Source organism: Bombus flavifrons, chromosome 6 (genome assembly GCF_040668555.2).
Source record: "Bombus flavifrons isolate JBK064 chromosome 6, iyBomFlav1_principal, whole genome shotgun sequence".
NCBI lineage: Eukaryota > Metazoa > Arthropoda > Insecta > Hymenoptera > Apidae > Bombus > Bombus flavifrons.
Genome location: NC_138447.1, coordinates 13,642,159 through 13,658,413, shown reverse-complemented (window position 1 = coordinate 13,658,413; position 16,255 = coordinate 13,642,159). Strand labels below are relative to the sequence as shown.

The 16,255-nt window shown below is 32.8% G+C and overlaps 5 protein-coding genes across 5 annotated transcripts; all 5 read right to left on the bottom strand.

The window, feature by feature from the left end:
- Positions 1 to 140: 140 nt before the first annotated feature.
- Positions 141 to 2,328, bottom strand: LOC138180933 (odorant receptor 4-like). The gene is made up of 6 exons (XM_069115295.1): positions 1,960 to 2,328; positions 1,140 to 1,582; positions 919 to 1,018; positions 745 to 855; positions 331 to 486; positions 141 to 232 (listed from the first exon to the last, which is right to left on the bottom strand). The coding sequence occupies exons 1-6, from the start codon at positions 2,326 to 2,328 to the stop codon at positions 176 to 178; spliced, it is 1,236 nt and encodes a 411-aa protein (XP_068971396.1). The 3' UTR covers positions 141 to 175.
- Positions 2,329 to 2,957: 629 nt separating this feature from the next.
- Positions 2,958 to 5,117, bottom strand: LOC138180948 (odorant receptor 10-like). The gene is made up of 6 exons (XM_069115325.1): positions 4,544 to 5,117; positions 3,806 to 4,248; positions 3,637 to 3,736; positions 3,421 to 3,531; positions 3,182 to 3,337; positions 2,958 to 3,096 (listed from the first exon to the last, which is right to left on the bottom strand). The coding sequence occupies exons 1-6, from the start codon at positions 4,919 to 4,921 to the stop codon at positions 3,043 to 3,045; spliced, it is 1,242 nt and encodes a 413-aa protein (XP_068971426.1). The 5' UTR covers positions 4,922 to 5,117; the 3' UTR covers positions 2,958 to 3,042.
- A 648-nt stretch (positions 5,118 to 5,765) lies between these two features.
- On the bottom strand, positions 5,766 to 8,074 carry LOC138181314 (odorant receptor 10-like). Its single transcript, XM_069116059.1, has 6 exons — positions 7,705 to 8,074; positions 6,550 to 6,992; positions 6,388 to 6,487; positions 6,213 to 6,323; positions 5,916 to 6,071; positions 5,766 to 5,822 (listed from the first exon to the last, which is right to left on the bottom strand). Exons 1-6 carry the CDS (start codon positions 8,068 to 8,070, stop codon positions 5,766 to 5,768), a joined length of 1,233 nt encoding a protein of 410 aa, XP_068972160.1. The 5' UTR covers positions 8,071 to 8,074.
- A 1,419-nt stretch (positions 8,075 to 9,493) lies between these two features.
- On the bottom strand, positions 9,494 to 11,932 carry LOC138180935 (odorant receptor 10-like). Its single transcript, XM_069115297.1, is given in 6 exon segments — positions 9,494 to 9,573; positions 9,673 to 9,828; positions 9,927 to 10,067; positions 10,069 to 10,201; positions 10,264 to 10,706; positions 11,546 to 11,932. Coding segments are annotated over 6 exon segments (1,296 nt in total). The 5' UTR covers positions 11,912 to 11,932; the 3' UTR covers positions 9,494 to 9,516.
- Positions 11,933 to 13,574: 1,642 nt separating this feature from the next.
- On the bottom strand, positions 13,575 to 15,782 carry LOC138180884 (odorant receptor 10-like). The gene is made up of 6 exons (XM_069115188.1): positions 15,279 to 15,782; positions 14,357 to 14,799; positions 14,195 to 14,294; positions 14,020 to 14,130; positions 13,766 to 13,921; positions 13,575 to 13,664 (listed from the first exon to the last, which is right to left on the bottom strand). The coding sequence occupies exons 1-6, from the start codon at positions 15,642 to 15,644 to the stop codon at positions 13,608 to 13,610; spliced, it is 1,233 nt and encodes a 410-aa protein (XP_068971289.1). The 5' UTR covers positions 15,645 to 15,782; the 3' UTR covers positions 13,575 to 13,607.
- Between the last annotated feature and the right edge of the window lie 473 nt (positions 15,783 to 16,255).

The window sequence follows — 16,255 nt, the reverse complement described above, 5'->3', positions numbered from 1 at the left end:
ATTAAAGGTCGACTAGCTGAGAAGCTGATAACTTTGCTGATAATGAACGACCACATAGTACCATCTGGGTAACACTATGTCATAAATTGCATTAAGATAATAAAAAATATTGCTATGTCTTATTGTTTTATTTTCCCCACTGGAAATACTATAAAAGTACATAAAAATTAATAAATTATTGCATAACAGTAGTCCGGAGGAAACTTAAATACGCCAGTGATGATTTGAGAACCTACAAAGACAGAGTAGTTTTTATGACCGATAGATGATTTTTCAAATCCACGATTATGCAAATATTTAAATATTAGTTAAATATTATTAATCACTTACACTTCCAAAAGTTGATAAAGATAAATCAGCTATCCTGCCTGCGGTAATTTTAACCGGATTATTCGACATAGCAATTATTAAAACAAGACCGTGTATTGTCTTAGTCGGTAAATGAAACCAGTCGATCATAAAACAAGACGATCCAACATTACTGCTCTATGATCAAAATCAGAAATAGAATAATAGATTAAAAAATAAGTACATATTCTGAGCAAGTTATTAATAAATTTTTGTAAAAAATAATAGTTCATCTCGAGGAATCATTAATCTATATATTTATATAAATTATCAGTTATAAATTAAATTTGATAAAAATTTATTAATAATATTATAAGTGGAAAAGTTATGGAAATATTTTGAATGGTTTGATTTTTTAAAGCATATTGTATTTTTTAGTAAATTGTGATAATATACCTTCTCTATTAGGAGTTCACCAATATAGCACAATATAAATATGTTAAATGTCAGAGATATTAGTAACATTGTATATGTTGTAAGACTGATGGTATTACTCTGTTCCCAATCCTGTTATGGACAAGCAATCATGAATATAATAGGATATTATAACGAAAATAAAAAGAAACGCACCGTTATACAATAATATTCGAGTAGACATATCATAAAGGTGGATCCAATGAATTCTAGGAAACATACTTCTTGTAGCACCATTTCTATTGCTGCCGAAAATCTATAATAGGTTATAATACAATATCATGTACTATTTTTATACTCACTGACATGTATAAAGACTTCTTTATATTAATTATATTATGTATATTAATATTAATACATTTATCACTTGTTTGTACCTTAAAATTCTCAAATGACGTTCAACAATTTCTATCAATCGCGCATTTAAATTAAGCGTTTCTTTCGTATATTCGCCACGGACAAGATCATTCAATCGAGATATAATGATGTCGATTTGTCCACAGGTGTGTGTTGCGAAAAGAGCGGCTAATCCACAAGCACCGGCAGTTATGGAATACATCACGTATCCACACATGCAGTGAATAACGTACACTAGATCGTAAATGGGGCTACTCTGAACGTCGTATAATGCGCTATATGTAGGATATACCAGAGGTTTGATTGTACGATTATGTTCATCGACAAACGTGCCGATCGCGTACTGTAAAATCGAGTGATAGATTGTTCCGCCGGTGTACATGAATACGGCGCAGATTATTGTCAGATTTCGACCCATTCGCCCATATTTTAACATTATTTCGCGATCCTTATGTAGTTCCACCTGCCAGTAGGGACGTCCCCTTAACGAAACACTAAACGGTTTAACTTCAATGAAATATAAAAGAAATATGAAACTTATGTAGTAGAAATATTAGAATTTATTCATCTCTCCGAAGATATGGAAAATTTCGAAGTAAAGAGTTTTCTCTGACGCGTTCACACGTTGTCGTTCATCGATGATAACCATATGATGATTGTATGTATACACGATAAAGAAAATACGTATATCACGCAATACGTGTTATATTTTGTGATACGCAACGATATAGAAATTAATTATATATTTCATTGTTCATTTTAATTTAAAATGATACAATTCTCGTGAACGAAAAATTAGTGAAAATCAATGAGAATCGATGAACGTGTTAATTCACTGACCTGTTCCCAGTCAATGCACACCTGTTCGATGCAGCCTTTGATCCTCGGTTTGCGAAGGGTGAGCGCCCAGTATTTCATCAACGAAGTACAACAGAAACTCAGTAAACCGGATAATTTTAATCTCATTATAGTATCTTTTTCTTCGAATATGATATGCAGAATGCATGGAATAATGGCGAAGAGTAACACAAAATTACTGAGTGCAATTGCGATTTTTGGTAGAAATTTTTTGACATCTCCTACTACTGCTGGCCAAATGCCAATGGATTGCAGGATCCACTTGCTGTGTTTGGTTACATAAGCGATATCTTTCTTATAGTACAGGTTTCGCGGTGTGTAATCACACTTATGTTGCATAGAGAGATGCATATTCGCGGATAGCTCGAAAACAACTGTTTACGATAGTTCAATAGCATTGATTGAAAGTTGAGCTTGCGCTCGTGATATTGTGTGCATGCATCTCTTTCATTACTTTGAAATCGATTACTATCAGAGAAGGGGACGTTTGAAATTATAGCGAAGCTATAGTATAACTTCTTGTCTAGACGTGAGTGGAGAGAGTTGGAGAATAAGTGCACAACGATTAGGTACTTGTAGTGTTAAGAAAGAGTATAGCGTATACGTTTGTGGCAAATAGTAATATTTAAATACGTGGGTAAGTAACTCATAAATAAAATATTTTGGAATTTGTATGTGATTTCTTTTGTCACTTAATACGTAGAAAATATTTCTAAATGTAATAGACATAACAATTTACGTGGCTGAGATTAAATAGCAATGATAAAATGCATTATGTCTTTACTCTGATATTTTAGTATGATTTCAGTAAATAAATATCAATATGTCGATGTTCCTCGTGATTTTTTGCCATTTGATTAAGCTACTGCGAAAACAATTATACATATACGGTTATCAAAATGTCATATATCATTATCAAACTATAAAAATAATATATTCAATGGATAACCTGTAATAATATTTGAGAATATCAAGTATTTAAACAGGACTGAATATTTTTACGATATAACTTTTTATTTATCATTCTACGCCAAAATATTGGGAAATTGAACAATTATTAAATTACTACACAAGGGCAGTTCGAAGGAAATTTAAGTAGGCGAATGACGTCTTTAGAACCTGCAAAGATAGAGTTACATTTAATTGTCAACAGATAAATAGCTGAAATCAATTTTGAATAGTTAGAATATTTGTAAAAAATTACACTTGCGAATGTAGACAAGGATAAATTAACTATTCTGCCGGCGCTAATTTTTGCCGGATTATTTGACATTGCGATGATCAAAACGAGATCTTGCACCGACTTGGCTGGTAAGCGGTACCAATCTATCATGCAACAGGATATTCCCACGTTAGTACTCTGTAATATAAATGATGCAAATAATAGGCAAAATTTCATAATAAGATATTATAGATTATGAATAAAAATATAACGGAAAATACCTTTTCAATTAGCAGATCACCAATGTAGCATAGTAAAAACATATTGAACGTCAAGGATATTAACAATAACGAATATGTTGTCAGACCAATTTTATTGTTCTGTTGCCAGTCCTGTTAAAAATATATAAATATTATAAATTAGTAGAATAAAAATAAATATAACAATACCGATAAAATGAAATACGAAAATATAAATTAGGAGCAAGAAAAATGTACCGTTATGCAATAGTATTCGAGCAAGCACATTACAAACGTTGTTCCAATGAATTCTAAAAAGCACACTTCTTGAAGAACCGTCTCAACCATCGCAGAGAATCTACAATAGCACTGTATGTATTTAATTAATAATAAATATCATTTTACTTCACCTCAACCTTATTTGTACTTTAAAGTTCTTATATGATGTTCAACGATTTCCATCAGTCGAACGCTCGTATTGGAATTTTCCCTGGAAAATTTTCCATCAATCAAATCATTCAGTCGAGACATAATGACATCAATCTGTCCACAGGTGTGTGTTGCGAAAAGTGCAGCCAGTCCACAAGCTCCAACTGTCACAGTGTCAAACACATACCCGCATATGCATTGGAGAACGTACACGAGTTCATAAACGGGACTCTTTTGAACGTCGTAAAGACCACTGTACGTAGGATATACCAGTAATTTGATCGTACGATTAAATTCATCGACGTACGATCCGATCGCATATTGCATGACCGTGTGATAGATTATGCCACCGCTGTACATAAACACAGCACTGTATACGGTCAGTCTTCGTCCAATCTTCCCATACTTTAGCATTAACTTGCGATCTCTTTGGTATTCTATCTGTCAATTGAAAAAATAATGCAGTTACATATATCTATATTATTAGACTTTTTTTTTGTACGTGGTGAAATCCTCATGGACACCCCGCTGTTCTAATAATCGCGTAACAACAGGGTAGTGTATCTATATTATTAGACTGCCAACATTTATGCAAATTCATATTCTTCGGTAAACTAAGATTAGAAGGCTAAGATCTAGGTAGAAATTTGCTTCAATTTCTCACGAATACATAAAAATTCGCAATCCATTTATCACTTTTCCACTGGGTTACACAGATATACTTGTTGCAACTGACCTGTTTCCAATCAGCATATAACTGTTCGATACAATATTCGATTTTCGGTTTGCGTATTGTCAGAGCCCAATACTTCATCAGGGAGATAAAAGAAAAGCATGTTAAGCCCAGAATCTTCAGTCTTAGCAAAGGATCTTTTTGCTCCAATACAATGTGTAGCACACACTGTACCAAGGTGAAAAACAATATTAAATTACTTAGTCCGATTGCGATTCTTGGTAAAAATTTACCGATACCCCCCACCATAGCCGGCCAAATCCCAATGGAATTCAAAACCCATTTATTGTGTTTCGTCACGTAAATGATGTCCTCTTCATAGTTTGGATTTCGCGACTGATCGGTCCGACTACGAGTGGAGAGATGAGTACTCGTGAACATGTCGAAAACAACTGTCCGCGACAGTCCAGGTGCATTGATTGCAAGGTCGTTGAGCTTGCGCTCATGATATCGCGTGCGTGCATTTCTTGCACAACTTTAAAATCGATTATTACTTATCAATGTAGCGAATGTCTGTAATTGTAGTGAATAGCGAACTTACGATGCTATAGAATCTAACTTTATGCCTAAACACGAGTGGAACAGGTTGGATCATAAATGCACGACGATTAGGAGCTGCTAATGTTAAGAAAACACAATATCGTTTTGTGTATAGTATGTGTGTTTATGTAAAATAATAATATATATATATAAGTGAGTAATTTATTAATAAAACATATTATTTTATTAATAATAACATATTGCAATTCTTTTCCTTTTTCTTTCTAGTACGTTACTGTTTATTTAATTTCACAATTAGTGCTAGTTAATATTAAACGATATTTTTAAATGCTGGCTTCTTTTACATGAAAATAGATTGTGACTGTTTGTTCTATGTGAACATAGTAAATTATTGTGCTTGTGATTTGATATAATATAATGTGTATATGGCGTCGAGTAATTAAAAACGATTAATAAAATATATTATCTTTACCTTAATATTTCTGCATGATATCACAATTTTATGATTTCACAAACTAATAAATTTTTATATGTTAACATTTTTAATGATATTTAATAATATTCACTGTACATATTTATCAAAATGTTATGTATCGTAATGAAAGTAAAAAAATAATGTATGTTATGTAATATATATTTAAGTAGCAAGGAATGTTATTACAACATATTGCATTATTTACTATTCTACAATTGGGTATATGGAAATAACCGAATAATTATTAGATTATAACACAATGGTATTCCGGACAAAATTTAAGTACGCGAATGATGTCTTCAAAATCTGCAAAGGTGAAGTTACATTCAATCTTTAATCAAATGAAAATTTAATTAAAATCTTCAAATTAATTCGTAAAAGCTATTTGTAAAAACCTACATTTCCGAAAGCAGGCAGAGATAAAAGAAATATTCTGCCGGCGCTAATTTTCGCCGGGATATTCGACATGGCGATGATCAAAATGAGATCTTGCATTGTCTTGCCTGGTAAGCGGTACCACTCAATCATATAACAGGATATTCCGACGCTAGTACTCTATAGCAAATAATATATATCTATAACAATATCTCTATAGTAAATAATAAATTATAAACTTAAATAAAATAAATTGATTAATAAATTTTTATAGTGACCAGTACTTTGTTATATTGAGAAGATTGAAATATTACAAAATACCTTTTCCATTAGAAGATTGCCAATATAGCATAGCAAGCTCATATTAACCGTGAAGCCTATTAGTAGCATCGAATATGTTGCCAGACCAATTTTATTATTGTGTTGTAAATCCTACTAATAACATAAAAATACCATAAACTCCTAGGAACACAAATCAGAAGCAGCAAGAACGTACCGTTATACAAAGGTATTGGAGCGAGCATATTAGCAACGTGGTACCAATAAAATCGAAAAAGCACACTTCCTGCAGAACCGTCTCAATCATTGCAGAAAATCTACAATAGTACGCGATATGTTTTTGGTCAGTATTAAGCAACGTTTTACTTTACCTTCGTACTTTAAAATTCTTATGTGATGTTTTACGATTTCCATCAGCCGAGTGTCCGGGTTGGAACTTTTCTTGGAGAATGTTCCATCGACCAGATCATCTAATTGAGATATAACGACATCAATCTGTCCACAGGCATGTGTTGCAAAAAGAGCAGCCAGCCCACAACACCCAACTGTCACAGAGAGGCACATAAATGCGTATATGCATTGGAAAAAGTACACGATTTCGTATACGGGAGTTTTCTGGGTGTCGAAAAGTCCACTATATACAGGATACACTAATATCCTGATTGTACGATTATTTTCCTTCAGGCTCATTCTCATTGCATACTGCATGATGGTAGTGTAGCACATGCCTGCGCTGTACATGAACACGGCACTGTATATGGTCAGATCTCGACCAATTTTTCCATATTTTAGCATAAGCATACGATTTTTTTTAAACTCTACCTGTCAAATGATTTTTACATCTTTTATATAAAAAACAGTTGTACTGAATTACATTTATAAGTGACTGGTCCAGAGAAAAAGTGGTGCTCGTGATACAATTTTAATTTACGACAACTGTGAATAAAATTACATCTTAATACAGAAAACTGCGTGCTTCTAGACAGTAGAATATTTTACTACACATGCAGTGGGTACAAAAAACATTTTTCACGCCACGCCGTTGTATATTAAATTTCGTTTTTGTATATTTTCATATGACTACAAAAATATGATATTATGAAATTGAAATATTATATATAATCATATTATATATTAAAATTTTCACTGAAACTCATAAAAAATCTTCTAGACAAATATGTAGATTACGTATCTTTTCTTTCTTTGTTTTTATGTAAAATACACTTATACTGCCAGCTGTAAGTACATATTAGGATATTTGCTTTATATATAAAAAATATGATATTTGATACAAATTGTGTGCTTCTCATTATTTCTATTTTCCAATTATTTCATAATTTTTTAATAATTCCATATTCTATAAACTTCTTATTTCATTCATACCATATATCCCTTATGATGTAACATATTAAATATCGTAAAATATGATAAAGTTTTCTAATAAATGTACAAACAAGTGAGTATCCTGATACTTAGAACCGGCAATGTCTATCACTTTTCCACTGAGTAATTCACATACACTTGCTCGACTGACCTGCTTCCAATCTGTCTGCATCCATTTGATACAGTATTCGATATCCGGTTTGCGCGCTATCAGAGCCCAATACTTCATCAGGTTGATTAAAGAATACCAAGCCAAGGAACAGAACCTCAGTCTCAATAAAGGATTCTTTTCTTCCAATATAATGTATAGCACACACTGTACTATGGTGAAAAACGGCACTAGATTACTGAATCCGATTATGAGTTTTGGCAAAAATTTACCCATGCCTTTTAACACAGTGGGCCATATTCCGATGCAATTCAGAATCCATTTGTTGTGTTTCGTCACGTAAATAATGTCTTCCTTGTAGTTTGGATTTCGCGATTGATCGGTCTGACTTCGAATGGAGGGATACATATTCGTGAACAGATCGCAAACGACTGTTTACGATAGTTCAGGTGCATCGATTGTAAGGGCGATGAGCTTGCGCTCGTGATATCGCGTGCATGCATTTCCTGCAGCAATTCAATATCGATTATTACTCATCAATGTAGCGAAAGTCTGTAATTGTAATGAATAGCTAACTGGTAACGGGTATAGAATCTAACTTTCTGCCTAGACTAGGGAGAGGGTTTTAACCTTCCGAAGTTACAGAACATATTTGATTATAAGAGACATTTGTGGAACACTGAAATCCCTAATGCCACGAAACTGACAATAAAAGTAAGCATGCACATATCTTTCGTTAAAAATTATATAGGTATTGCAGGTTACGTAATACTGAAAAAAGCAGTAATTTAAAACATATTGTATTTATGAAGAAAGAGTTATTTTAATTGTATACTTTCGTAAAACTCCTTCAAATTAATCTTGATTCCATACCTGAGCCTTATCGGTTTTCGTGGATTTCAGTAATGTTAGATCTAATATATGATATTCCTTTCCTCATTTCTTCGTTTATGTTAATAATGTTTTCAATTTTTATATTGGTTATTGTTTGAGAAACTTGGCTCGCACAAATATGATGGTAAAAACTGTAACAGGATGTTTAATGTCCTTGTGAAGATAGTTTGGTATTTCTTGTGGGCAAAAATCCAACATTCCTCATCGTTTTGAAAGTGTGATCTGTTGACAAGCTAATCAATTTTTCTTCTTCTGTGTAACAAAAATTTGTAATTAACTGCGCTAAATGGATTTTATAGCAGGTCGTAATTCTTTATATCTAAGGAAGGGTGATAACTTGTATTCTTCTCTTTCAATAGCGTTAAAAGTTATAGTGGAAATAGTTCCCTCAACATTTTTAGTTGCGAAGCGGAAGCGGAACGAAGCGCAAGAATCATATCTCTTGTATTTTTTTGTAATATGTGATTTTTTCAAAGAGTTACTTGTTTCTGAAATGGTATTTGTAAGTGGACGTCGAAATATTTTGATTCTTCGCTTGGATATTTCTATTGGCGCTATTTAACTAATTAAAGATATCTGTTAAATTGCTATTTTAATACACTGAATATCATTTGTATGAGATTTTACAAAATCATCTGCACCTTCATTTCGAAAAGAAGTCAACAATTCAGTGTTAAGTTTTAAAATTTGGCATAGCACTTTAATCCTAGATAACCATTTTACTTCAGTGTGCAAAGCAAATATTCGTATTCAATTTCCATAGATATAGAAAGCTTTTCAAAAAGCATGTTTTTAATGGTCTTGACGTAATATAAATTACAATATTTATTACTTGATCTAATGCAGATTTTTAACTGTTTAATAATGTATATTTTAGTAGTAACGAATAGTTTTTACAGTATATTTCTTTATTCATTATTCTACAACTGAATACAAGAAAATAACAGAATAATTGTGAAATTAGTACATAATGGTATTCCGGACGAAATTTAAGTACGCGAATGATGTTTTTAGAACCTGCAAAGATGAAGTTACATTTATTTATCACTAAATGAAATTCGATTTGTATAAATTTTGAACATGCACATCATAAACAAATTATTTTTAAAAACCTACATTTCCGAAAGTGGGTAAGGATAAGAGAAATATCCTACCAGCGCTAATTTTCGCCGGACTATTCGACATAGCAATGATTAAGATGAGATCTTGAACTGTCTTGACTGGTAAGCGATACCAGTCTATCATATAGCAGGATATTCCGACGCTAGTACTCTGTAGCATAAATGACGAATAACAAACGAAATTGATTAATACATTTTTGTACATCGTTTACTTTGCTATATTGAAAAGAGTTGAGTATTACAAAATACCTTTTCTATTAGAAGATTGCCAATGTAGCATAACAAGAACATGTTGAACGTCAAGGATACTAGTAGCATCGAGTACGTTGTCAAACCAATTTTATTATTCTGTTGCCAATCCTACTAAAGACATAAAAATACCATAAACTTCTAGAAATACAAACCAGCAGTAACAAGAACGTACCGTTATACAATAGTATTCGAGCAAGCATATTACAAATGTGGAACCAACGAATTCGAAAAAACACACCTCTTGCAGAACCGTCTCAATCACCGCAGAAAATCTACAATAGTTTGCGATATGTGTTTGGTCAGTATCAAGCAACGTTTTACATTACCTTCGTACTTTAAAATTCTTATGTGATGTTTTACGATTTCCATCAGTCGAGTGTTCGGATCAGAATTTTTCTTGGCGAATTTTCCTTCAACCAGATCATTTAATTGAGATATGACGACATCAATCTGTCCACAGGCATGTGTTACAAAAAGTGCGGCTAATCCACAACACCCAACTGTCACAGAGTTGAACACAAATGTGCACATACATTGGAGAACGTACACGATTTCGTAAATGGGGCTTTTTTGAGCATCGAAAAATCCACTATACGTAGGGTACACTAACACTCTGATCGTACGATTATTTGCCTTCAGGCTCATTCCCATTGCGTACTGCATGATCGTAATGTAGCACATGCCAGCACTATACATGAACACGGCACTATATATGGTCAGATCTCTGCCGATCTTTCCGTATTTTAGCATCAGCATGCGATTTTTTTGAAACTCTACCTGTCAAATGATTTTTACATTTTTACAAACAACACTATAAGTGAGTCGTTTGGAGGAGTGGTGCAAGCGACAAAATTCTAATTTGGGAAAGTTGTGGGAAGAGTTACATTTAAATACATACATACTATGTACTTCTAGACAGTAAAATACTATACGTTTATCGGCGCAGTGTCTTCAAAAGTATTTGCATACCATTATATATATTATAACATTTACATATTAGTTAATTAGAACTAAGTATATTAAGTTTCGCGTCATAATATTACGTATTCTCATATACTTACAGAAATTTGATTCTACGAAAATGACATATATATACAGAACATGATAAAGAACACTTCATAATATATGCGTATAATTTATAGTTTAATATGCCTCACATAAATAAAGGTACGTGCAAGTGCTCTTTGTAGCCAATTGTAACTATAAAAGTTTGGAAGTTTCTTAAAAAATTTTCTAGATACAAAATTTTCGTATATCACGTATCGCTTCTTTCTGTAGCTATTTGTCTTTTTTTTTAAATACAAAGTGATTGCTAGCCATAAATATTCAGACATCTGCGTTATGTTTAAAAAAATGTGATATTTGATATAAATTGTGTGCTTCTCATTATTTTTATTCTACAGTTATCACATATTTTTGTATTTCATAATTTCATATTCTGTAAACCTTATTTTACTCACATCATATGTACCTTATAAAGTAAAATATCAAATTAAATAAAATGTGCTAGGATTTCTAATAAATGTTGTAACAAGTGAGTATTCTAATACTGATAAGTAGCAGTGTCCATCATTTTTCCATTGATGCTTCGTTCTTTTATTCTTAGCTCGACTGACCTGTTTCCAATCTGTCTGCACCTGTTTGATACAGTATTCGATGTTCGGTTTGCGCACTATAACAGCCCAATACTTCAACAGGTTGATTGAAGCAAAACAAGCCAATCCCAAGAGCCTCAGTCGTAATAAAGCATCTTTTTCCTCTAATATAATGTGTAGTATACACTGCACTACCGTAAAAAGCGACACCAAATTACTGAATCCGATCACCATCTTTGGTAAAAATTTGTCGATGCCTTCTACCACAGCGGGCCACATCCCGATGGAATTCAGAACCCATTTGTTGTGTTTCGTCACGTAAACGATATCTTCTTCGTAATTCGTGTTTCGCGGTGGATCTGTCTGACGTCGAACGGAGAGATGCATATTCGCGGACAGGTGGAAAGCGACTGTTTACGACAGTTCAGGTGCATCGATTGTAAGGGCGATGAGTTTGCGCCCAGGATATCGCGTGCGTGCATTTCACGCAGCAATTCAAAATCGATTATTACTCATCAATGCAGCGAACGTCTGTAATTATAGTGAATAACTAACTGGTAACGGGTATAGAATCTAACTTTCTGTCTAGACCAGAGGCCTGAACCTTTCGAAGTTACGGAACATATTTGATTATGAGACATTTGTGGAACACTGAAATCACTAATGCTACGAAACTAACAATAAAAGTAAGCATGCACATATCTTTCGTTAAAAATTATATAGGTATTACAGGTTACGTAATACTGAAAAAAGCAGTAATTTAAAACATATTGTATTTATGAAGAAAGAGTTATTTTAATTGTATACTTTCGTAAAACTCCTTTAAATTAATCTTGATTCCATACCTGAGCCTTATCGGTTTTCGTGGATTTCAGTAATGTTAGATCTAATATATGATATTCCTTTCCTCATTTCTTCGTTTATGTTAATAATGTTTTCAATTTTTATATTGGTTATTGTTTGAGAAACTTGGCTCGCACAAATTTGATGGTAAAAACTGTAACAGGATGTTTAATGTCCTTGTGAAGATAGTTTGGTATTTCTTGTGGGCAAAAATCCAACATTCCTCATCGTTTTTGTAATATGTGATTTTTCTACAAAGTTACTTGTTTCTGGAATGCTGACTATGTGTTATTGGATGTTAAAATATTTTCATTGCTTCTTTGGATACTTATATGGTTGCTATGTAAATAATTAAAAATGTCTGCTAATTATGTCATTTTAACACAATAATATTGTTTGTCAGATATTTTACAAAATTATCTCTACTTTTATGTACGGTCTGGAAGTATCACTGACCCAAAAACATCTCATACCGTAGTACGAGCACCGACACATTTTGTAACTCCGTATCAAAGCCTTGTGTTAAATAGTATTTCGCAACACCAGCAAAATCTTACTTCTGTTGCTAGCTACTGTCCCAAAACACAGAATGCAGACCGATATAAAAACCATCGCGTGACCAACGGAAAGAGTTCCTTAGTTCGTTTCTTCATTCATAAAGCATCAAACATAAGACAGTGCATAATTTGTATACATCTGTCTCGAATATGTTAAGAACTTACATCTGCAAACCCAAGTTCTCAACCTTCGTCTTCGTTAACCTGAACCATTGTATCCGGATATCGAATTAAGAGGATTGGCATGTTTTATTATAAAGTGGCGTTTCTACTTGGCAGGAACGATTATGGTATTGGACAATGTTTCTCCACATATAAGAAGTTATGATTGTTGATTGTACGTAGACATAAAAATGATGTCTGTGTAATATGATGTTTATATAGCTTCGTGTAGTTATATCAGAATAAATATAATACATATAATATATATACGTAAATATTTCGTCATGACTTCACAAACAAACAAATTTTAATATGTCGTCATTTTCTATGATCTTCTACCAAGATAAGCTATTATAAAAGTCGCTGTACATATTTATCAAAATTTTATGTATCAGTATCAAGGTAAAAAATAATGTATACTATACAATATATATTTAACTAACAAAGAATACTTTCATAATACATTTATTTATTTACTTTTCTATGATTAGATATATGAAATTAATAGAATAATTGTGAAATTAGTAGATAATGGTATTCCGAATGAAATTTAAATACGCGAACGATGTCTTTAGAACCTAAAAAGATAAAATTATATTTAATCACCTAAAGATAAAAAATTCGATTTACATAAAATTTAAACGTGCAAATCATAGATGTAACGTTTATAAAAACTTACATTCCCAAAAGTAGGCAGAGATAAAATAAATATTCTTGCGGCGCTAATTTTTGCCGGACTATTCGACATAGCGATGATCAATATGAGATCTTGAACTGTTTTGATAGGTAAGCGGTACCAGTCAATCATATAGCAAGATATTCCGACGCTAGTACTCTGTAGTATAAATGAAGAATAACAAGTGAAATTGATTAATACATTTTTGTACATTGATTACTTTGCTATATTGAAAAGAGTTGAGTATTACAAAATACCTTATCTATTAGAAGATTGCCAATGTAGCATAACAGAAACATGTTGAACGTCAAGGATACTAGTAACATCGAGTATGTTGCCAGACCAATATTATCGTTCTGTTGCCAATCCTACTAAAGACATAAGAATACCATAAACTCCTAGAAATACAAACCATTAGCGACATGAACGTACCGTTATACAATAGTATTCGAGCAAGCATATTACAAACGTGGAACCAACGAATTCGAAAAAGCACACTTCCTGCAGAACCGTTTCAATCATCGCAGAAAATCTACAATAGTTTGCGATATGTGTTTGGTCAGTATCAAGCAATGTTTTACTTTACCTTCGTACTTTAAAATTCTTATGTGATGTTTTACGATTTCCATCAGTCTAGTGTTCGGATTAGAATTTTTCTCGGAGAATTTTCCTTCGACCAGATCATCTAATTGAGATATGACGATATCAATCTGTCCACAGGCATGAGTTGCAAAAAGTGCAGCCAATCCACAACACCCAACTGTCACGGAGTTAAACAAAAATGTGCACATGCATTGAAGAACGTATACAATTTCATAGACAGGGCTTTTTTGAGCATCGAAAAATCCACTATATGTAGGATACACTAACAGTCTGATTGTACGATTATTTTCTTTCATATTCAATCCCATTGCATACTGCATGACTGTAACGTAGCATATTTCAGCGCTATACATGAACACGGCACTATATATGGTCAGATCTCGTCCCACTTTCCCGTATTTTAACATCAGTATGCGATTTCTTTGGATTTCTACCTGTCAAATAATTTTTACAATTTTATTTATAAATAATACTACTGAGTCATGTTTATAAATAAGTGATTGAGAGAAAAATTTTAATTTGGGGAAATTGTGAGTAAAGTCACATTTTAACACAGAAACCAGTATGTTAGTGGACTTTAAAGTGTTGTTAGAGTTAACAGTTTTACTATATGTACAGTGTCTACAACAGTATTTGCATCTCATTTTATATATTATAACATTTACATACTGATTAATTAGATTTAAGTATATTAAATTCCGTATCATAGTACTACGTATTTTTATAAAATGAAATATGTAAAAAATGTGATATGTGGTATAAATTATAAGCACCTCATGCTATTTATTTTGCACTTATTTTATTTTTCTAACATGTTTTCTAATAACTGTATACCAAGTGGGTATCCTAATATCTATAACCAGGAGAGTTTCTCTTTTCCATTGAGCCCTTCATATATACTTGCGCGACTGACCTGCTTCCAATCTGTATGCACTTGCTCGATACAATATTCGATATTCGGTTTGCGTGCTATCAAAGCCCAATACTTCATTAGGTTGATTGAAGCGAAGCAGGCCAAGCCTAAGAGCCTCAGTCGTAGTAAAGGATCGTTTTCTTCCAGTGTAATGTATAGCACACACTGCACTACGTTGAGAAACGACACGATATTACTAAGACCGATTACGACCTGTGGTACAAATTTGCCGATCCCTTTTAACACAGCAGGCCACATCCCGATAGAATTCAGGACCCATTTGTTGTGTTTCGTCACGTAAACGATATCTTCTTCGTAGTTCGTGTTTCGCGGTGGATCTGTCTGACGTCGAACGGAGAGATGCATATTCGCGGACAGGTGAAAAGCGACTGTTTACGACAGTTCAGGTGCATCGACTGTAAGGGCGTTGAGCTTGCGCTCATGATATCGCGTGCGTGCATTTCTTGTAGTACTTCCAAATCGATTTTTACTTATGAATGTAGCGAACGTCTGTAATTGTGAAAATAGATGGTAGTGTTCTCAGCTATACGATTTAACTTTCTGTCTAGACATAAGTGGAATAGGTTAGACCATAAATGCACGACGATTACCAGCTGCTAATGTTATGAAAACACAATGTCATGTGCGTGATATGTATGTTCATGTAAAATAACAATATATACATGTGAGTAATTTATTAATGAAATACGTTACAATTCCTTTACTTTCTTTTTTGTTAGAGAAAGTAGTTTGAAAAAAGTAACACATATTTTGTAATTACTGTCAGTACATCAGTAGTAATTAATCACTGTCAGTTAATTTTGCGCGATATTATTAAATATTGGTTTCTTTTACATGAAAATAGGCTGTGACTGATTATGTTATATGGACATAGTAAATTACTGTGTCTGTGGTTTGTTGTCATACAATGTTTATGTGGCATCGTGTAATTAAATACGATTAATAAAATATGTTGA

Coding starts and splice junctions, on each gene's coding strand:
- LOC138180933 (XM_069115295.1), bottom strand. CDS start 2,328: ATGCATCTCTCTATGCAACATAAGTGTGATTACACACCGCGAAACCTG. Junction 1,583..1,959: donor TGTGCATTGACTGGGAACAG/GTCAGTGAATTA, acceptor CCCTACTGGCAG/GTGGAACTACATAAGGATCG. Junction 1,019..1,139: donor CGTCATTTGAGAATTTTAAG/GTACAAACAAGT, acceptor AACCTATTATAG/ATTTTCGGCAGCAATAGAAA.
- LOC138180948 (XM_069115325.1), bottom strand. CDS start 4,921: ATGTTCACGAGTACTCATCTCTCCACTCGTAGTCGGACCGATCAGTCG. Junction 4,249..4,543: donor TATATGCTGATTGGAAACAG/GTCAGTTGCAAC, acceptor TTCAATTGACAG/ATAGAATACCAAAGAGATCG. Junction 3,338..3,420: donor GTGATCTGCTAATTGAAAAG/GTATTTTCCGTT, acceptor TTTATATTACAG/AGTACTAACGTGGGAATATC.
- LOC138181314 (XM_069116059.1), bottom strand. CDS start 8,070: ATGTATCCCTCCATTCGAAGTCAGACCGATCAATCGCGAAATCCAAAC. Junction 6,488..6,549: donor CATCACATAAGAATTTTAAA/GTACGAAGGTAA, acceptor GTACTATTGTAG/ATTTTCTGCAATGATTGAGA. Junction 6,072..6,212: donor GCAATCTTCTAATGGAAAAG/GTATTTTGTAAT, acceptor TATTTGCTATAG/AGTACTAGCGTCGGAATATC.
- LOC138180884 (XM_069115188.1), bottom strand. CDS start 15,644: ATGCATCTCTCCGTTCGACGTCAGACAGATCCACCGCGAAACACGAAC. Junction 14,800..15,278: donor TGCATACAGATTGGAAGCAG/GTCAGTCGCGCA, acceptor ATTATTTGACAG/GTAGAAATCCAAAGAAATCG. Junction 14,131..14,194: donor TCGAATACTATTGTATAACG/GTACGTTCATGT, acceptor TGTCTTTAGTAG/GATTGGCAACAGAACGATAA.